The following is a 6577-nucleotide window of genomic DNA, read 5'->3' on the forward strand; positions in this document are numbered from 1 at the left end:
TGGCAAGTGGGAGCATGGGGCCCATACCAGTGCCCCTGGGCCAGAAACATGGAGCCCAAGCTTGGAGGAGCACTTGTGGGGGCTATGTCCCCCTCCCCACATACACATAAGCCCCACATTTATACCCATACCCACACCCTACCCCATAGCCCCCAACAAATCTATACCCACCCACCCATAACCCCCACGATATACAAGAATAAGACTTCATTTAAAGCTATTATACAATCTCCTCTTCATTTTAAGTTATTATACAATCACCTCTATGTACACTACACAGACACATGTAAATGAGGACAAAAATATTTTTTGAAACCAAAATAATGAATGTTGTAATAGAGGTTCGATTTTTAGAATATAATTTGGTATTTTTCTGGTTCCCAGATGGGAAACCCCTTGCTGAAATGAGCACTTCTGGGGTCAGTGGGAGGGACTTCTGATGGCAAAGGTCAGCAGTTAGGAGGCGGGACTTCCAGTCCCAAGATAGTTACCAGGGGTGGGGCACTTGTCAAGGTGTGGGGCTACCCTTGTGGCCCTTGACAGCTTGCTAAAAACTCAGTAAGTGGCCCTCCACTTGAAATAATTGCTCAGTCTATTATATATTATTTTCTACTTTTATCTATGATTTACGTTTCTGATTGCAAGCCACACGAGCCTTTTTAAAGGAGAGTGGCATATAGAACTTTAATAATTAATAAAATTAGCAGCAGTATGGCTGCATTAGTGTGCTGCTGTGCCTGGACTAGTTAGCTCTGCTGACTTGCAACCAATCAGGAACCGAAAGATTCTCAAACCTGTGACAGGCATTGAGCAGGACGTGCAGCTTGGTTAGGACAGTTCTACCCCTTTGTGTTTGTGGCTGGAAATGTGAGGATCTGAAGGGCATATATGCCACTTCAATGGACATTTCTGTCTAGAAGGACCACTGGCTCAACCAACTGTGTGCGCGCACTTATTAACAGTGAAATATGAATATGGACAAACATTCAAGAAAGGAACTTCTTATTGCTTCTGCAAATAGGAAGATTTGTTGCAACAAACTGTTTATTGACTTAAAAGAGTAGTGAAAAAAATTGGTAGCAGATATTAATAAAACAGAATTTAAGAGGAACTGGTGCAAAGAATTTGCTTTTTAAATATATATAGACAATGGCTGAATAAAACAGTGCTGTTTCATCACACTGAACAATAACAGCTATATATATTTTTTTAAAAAAATCAGGTCAGTGCAATATGATCACAATTTTGCTAGTTTTGTGATCTAAAGTCAAGGACGTTAACATTGTTTCTGGTCTTCAAATGCAGATCAGCTGCATTGTATCTAGATTCAGGTGCCATTTGCATAGCAATTTATACAAATGTAACTCCTGTCTTCTCCATTTTATTTTTTAGAACAAAGGAGAGGCGGGTATTTTTAAATGTTATTTGTAATAAAAATTCTTAGATAACTGTAAAATGCTAGGAAAGGTATTTAAGCTTTGCTGAGTATTTATATAACAAGTTGCATGAGAGAATATTCTACTTCAAGACTTAATGGTGATTCATCCTTGAGAATTACCTCAGAAACTATAGTGCAATGGGTTGCATAAGAGCAACCGGCCTTTCTTTTTAAAGTATCCTTGATATTTTTCTATTGATTTGTCACAGAATACAATAAAAAACCCTGTCTATCAACTGAGGTCACTGCCCATAATACTTTATATTTCATTGAAAAGCTTTGGATCACTTCTTTTTATCAGTTTTCGTTTCTGCTGAATGCTTCATACAAAAATTATACAGAAATGTAACAATACAAAAATAAAGGCAAAATGAGGATAATGTTAACGTAAAATCATTTTGTAAAGTAAAAGTTTATGGTAGTTTTATTGCCAGGGCAGAAATGGATATGGCAGAAACAGAACACACATAACAATAAAAAAGCATTCCAGCTGTATATTGTTAATAGTTGTGCTTATATCCTGTCCATTCAAATTAGACTGCCCTTGTGATGGCAGACATAATATATAAATATCAGAATTATCATTCAGAGAATATTTATAATAAAAAGTTTGATGCAAGATTCAGATAAAGTTAGAATTCCAACCATATTTTATTATAAATGCTTTCTTCTAATTTAAAAAGGAAAAATGTAATTAAAGAATGAGTGCCATATAGATAAAAGATTAAAAAAAGCTATTATGCTTTTGCTTTACTTTGGAAGAAAAACAGGGCACGTTTAGAAAAAGAGGTAACTTAATGAAAAAACCCACTACTGTCAAGAGTTGGGAAATACCCTTACAGTTTTCATGGAGGCTATTAAATTGCACCCTAGGAAACTGCCAGAAGGCATGTATACTAGGGCTGTGCAAAATTTTGGCAGCTGTTTCATTTTGGAGGTGTTTGGCCCATTTTGGAACCTGAAACACCAAATCCAAAATGAAGCAGAAGGCTCCAAAACATCTCCGAAACAAAATGAAACCATCCAAAACATTTCAGAAATGCTTCAGATGTGTCGGAATGTTTCAGATCAGCCTCTGGGAAGAGTCCAGGACAGCCCTGCAGCCCTCCTTTTAAAGTGCTGGTAGGCTGGGGCCAGGCAGGAGATGGGGCCAGGCAGTGCAATCATAGGGGCTTGTCTTGTGGCTCCCCCCACTGGCGCACAGGCAGGCACAGTTTGGAGGAGCTGCAGGAGAAACCCTCATGGTTGCCCTGCTCAGCCCATCCCACGCCTGGCCCCAGCCTTCTAGCACTTAAACCCCCCCCCCAAAACCAAACACTCACCGGCTGCAGCAGCAGCAATCAGGGCCTCTGAGGTCTCATGGCAGAGCGCCCCCCATGCTGCATGGGGCAGTGGGGGGCAGCAGGGATTGCTCTCCACATTTGGCACCCACCTGGCAGCTGCCCCATGGCATGGGTGCAGTGTGGCTTGGCAGGGTGCTGCTTGCTATCTGGGAGCTGGAGCCATTGGGGCTGAGTGCTGCCAGGGTCTGCTTGATGGCTGGAGACACTGCAGCTCCCAGACAGTGCGTGGCACCCTGCTGAGCTGTGTTGCATCTGTGTGATGTGACAGCTGCAGAGTGGGTGCCAAGTGTGTGGGGGGTGAGGGCGATCCTCGCTGCCCCCCACTGCCCCACAGGGCTCTGCCACCTCTACTCCTCTGGCTGTGCCTGCCTCTCCCCAGGTTGTGGGAACTGTAGGCAAAGCCCCCATGGCTGCCCTGCCCAGCCCCAGCCTCCTGGCACTTTAAAAACAAAAACAAAAAAAGCCCTGCACTCACAGGCTGTAGCAAGAGTGATAAGGGCATTTAGGGGCTCATGGCAGAGCCCCCCATGCAATGAGGGGCAGTGGGGGGCAGCAAGGATTGTCCCTCTTGCATAGCACCCATGCCACAGCTATAACATCACGCGGGTGCAGTGTGGCTCAGCAGGGCACTGTAAGCTGTCTGGGAGCTCAGATGGCTCCAGCAGTCAGCTGCAGCCCAGGACCACTCAGCCCCAGTGGCCCCAACTCCAAGACAGCACTCAGCCTTGCACTGCACCCAAGCTGTGGAGCAGCTGCCTCGCGGGTGCTGGGGGGCTGATTCCTGCTGCCCTGCATTGCATGGGGTGGGGCTCTGCTACAAGCCCTCAGAGGCCCTGATTGCTGCTGCTGCAGCCAGTAAGTGCAGGGCTTTTCTTTTTTTTTTTTTTGGTGCCAGAAGACTGAGGCTGGGTGGGGGATGGAGCCAAGCAGGGCAGCTATGGGGGCTTCTCCCATGGCTCCCTTCACCTGGAGAGAGGCAGCCACCCAGCTGTGCCTATCTCTCCCTGGCCAATTCAAATCTCTGAAACAGTGTTGAAATTCCAAAAAAATTTGGCCAAATCAAAACGGAACAGAGATCCAAAACACTGAAATGGATCACTGTCCTCGGAAACAGCTGAACTTGAAACCAAAATGAAACAGCTGCTTCGTAGAGCCCTAATGCATACCTTTAAATATAGTAATCTTGGGGAGATTTCTTACTTGGTCTAATAAAAGGTATCATCTCTGAAGCTAGCATTCTAGAATTTTGCATAACCTTAAATAAGGAAGAAGCAGTAAGCCAAGTGAGTAAATACTAATACAGCTCTATTATAAAAATGAAAATATTATACTAGGCAAGCAGATAAACTTTGGTAAAGAGCAATCTAACCCAACTGAGGCAAAAGAAAAGCAGTGCAGTAATTCAGTATTGTAATTGAGTGAGGGTGATTGAGGTCACACTGCTGAGCACTGCCTCTGGTAGGGAAATAAAAATGCCTGCTGCTACAGCTGGCCATACTGCTGTTGCTGGCAGCTCTGCCCATTCATCAAACTACCCAAGATGTAGAACTGCCCTGTTACATCCCTGCATAAATTATTCAGGGAACACCCTCCCCCTAAATAAGATAAAGAATTTAAGAGCACATAGCCAAGGTTAGGAAAAACAAACAAAACTATTATTTTGATTCATAAGAACTAATAGACTTGTCTGAAGACCCATAAAAGAACCAGATTACTACAGAGTAAAAGAAGCAATTTCTAAGAGATTTATTTGAATAAAGGCTACTGAGGAGATAACTAATCAGAATCAATAAGTCCATAGTTGCCTGAGATAATTTTGTTTCCTTTTCAGATTCCAACTAGTTGTTTTTTGGCTATTTACCCATCTGATTTTGGCCCTCACTTTGTGCTCTGGATGCATAAGCCTGCACATTTAAACTATGCATGTAGGTGCCTACATATGCATGCAAGTTCCAGAAAAAAATATTGCCAGGTAGGGGAAGAGGGCCCTCCCATCTTTAGCTCAGAGACAAGGGGTTAGGGGACATCAGTTCTAAACCCTTTTGCCTAAAGGGGATTTGGATCTGCATCTGCCTCACTTGCCAGCATAGTGATCCAACCACCACATTACAAGTCAGGCATTATTAAAACAAATCTCTGGTGCTTCTTTTGAAACTGAGCCACTTGTATTTAATAGCCATTGGATAAAATGGACAGAGTCATATGGAAGTTTCTGGCCCATTAATTTCTCTCTTTTCCCTAGTCTTTCTTCCTTGAATGCCTAGGGAGCCAATGTCAAAAGTTGCTCCAGAGAGGAAGTGTAGCTAATGCCTAATCTGTTGCATGGTGGTTAGATAACTGTGCTGGAAACAACTCTAGGTTCAAACCTCCTCTTAGTGAGGGGTTACTAGGACTCAGGTCTCTCATATCTCAGGTACCCTACCCTACCCTCCTCTCCTCCTTCCTTGGAGTCTAATATCTGTTAGAAATTAGTTTCTAGTCTTATCTGGCTTACATGTCAGTATGTGTTTACAATGGCCACAAATGTAGAAGCATATGTGCCCAGCTACTGTACAGCTTACTGAACATACTCAGTATATGCTGCACACACATGTCCACACTGCTGGGAAACAGAATCATTGCCTGCATTTAAGTGCTATATATACTCATAACATGGCTAAAAACCTGTTACATAAACACACAAAGGGAAAACAGAATTCCAGAACCTGATTTGGACTGATCTGAACAAGGGATAACCCAATACTGAAGTGATGGGAGCTAGCAAGAAACATTCACAATTTACATAAATCATCACATCATGGTTTTTTGCAACTTCTCTAAAGCAGCTGTTTTTAGCCACTGAAAGAAACAGAATGCTGAAATAGATGGACTATTTGTGTAGTAAAACACAGCAATTCCTATATTCCTATAGAGAGGGATGCATAAATGACTCAACACAATGAGTTATTGTTGTGTTGATACAGAACAACAAAAATGTGGCATTACTTCCTGCAAAAAACAAGGAAGTTTGCATTTGAAAAGGTTGTCTAACACTGTCCTAACCACACAGTTGGTCCCATCAAAGTTATCAATGAAAGAAAGCCTTCACTCTTGCATAATTCCTGGGCCATCACAACTGCATACTTTTACGCAAGCAAACTTCTCTCCCCTATTATTTTTCAAAACATTTTGCCACTTCTGCTAAAATCACTGTTAAACTTAAATAAGATTTTAAATTGAACCATCTCCATTTGGATAGATATACAGTAAGTAATATGTTTCACAGTTTCTGAAATGCAACATATCCTTTCATTCAATACCTTTCTACATAGATGTTCTTTCCAGTCCCAAGGGAATATAGACTACAAAGAATTCTGTAGCATGAAACTTGAACATCACCCACTGAAAGGAAGAAAAAAAAAAGTTTGCATAATGCTATGAAACATTCATATACAATCTACTTTAAAAAAAAGAAAAACAGTATATATTTTGTTCATTTATACAATCTGACGAAACAATGACTGATCAAATGATGAATTACATTTTCTCATAATGTTCTACAAAATATTTTTGGTAGGGATGTGCGAAATGGGCCCTTTTTGATTCATATTTGGCCTGAATTGGGGACAGCGATTTGATTCGTGGATTTGGATCACTGTCCCTGATTCAATTCAGCCAAATCTGAAAGTGAAGATTCGATGCTGATTCAGAGAATCAGTGATTTGGCCATAGACACAGCTTTAAATGTTTTTTCTACACACCTTGAGGTACCAGGCACAGCTCATGAATGGTGTGACACTGGGGAAGATGGAGCATC

At 42.0% G+C, this 6577-nt stretch overlaps 1 protein-coding gene across 1 annotated transcript in view; it reads right to left on the bottom strand.

The window, feature by feature from the left end:
* The window catches only part of RYR3 (ryanodine receptor 3), a 537566-nt gene that overhangs the window by 114613 nt on the left and 416376 nt on the right, over nucleotides 1-6577 (bottom strand). Inside the window, exon 64 of the mRNA XM_019551798.1 lies at nucleotides 6081-6162. Coding sequence (XP_019407343.1) covers nucleotides 6081-6162 — 82 coding nt within the window. The remainder of the gene's footprint in view (nucleotides 1-6080; nucleotides 6163-6577) is intronic.

Source organism: Crocodylus porosus, unplaced genomic scaffold (genome assembly GCF_001723895.1).
Source record: "Crocodylus porosus isolate Cpor-Errol unplaced genomic scaffold, CroPor_comp1, whole genome shotgun sequence".
In the NCBI taxonomy this organism is placed as follows: Eukaryota; Metazoa; Chordata; order Crocodylia; family Crocodylidae; genus Crocodylus; species Crocodylus porosus.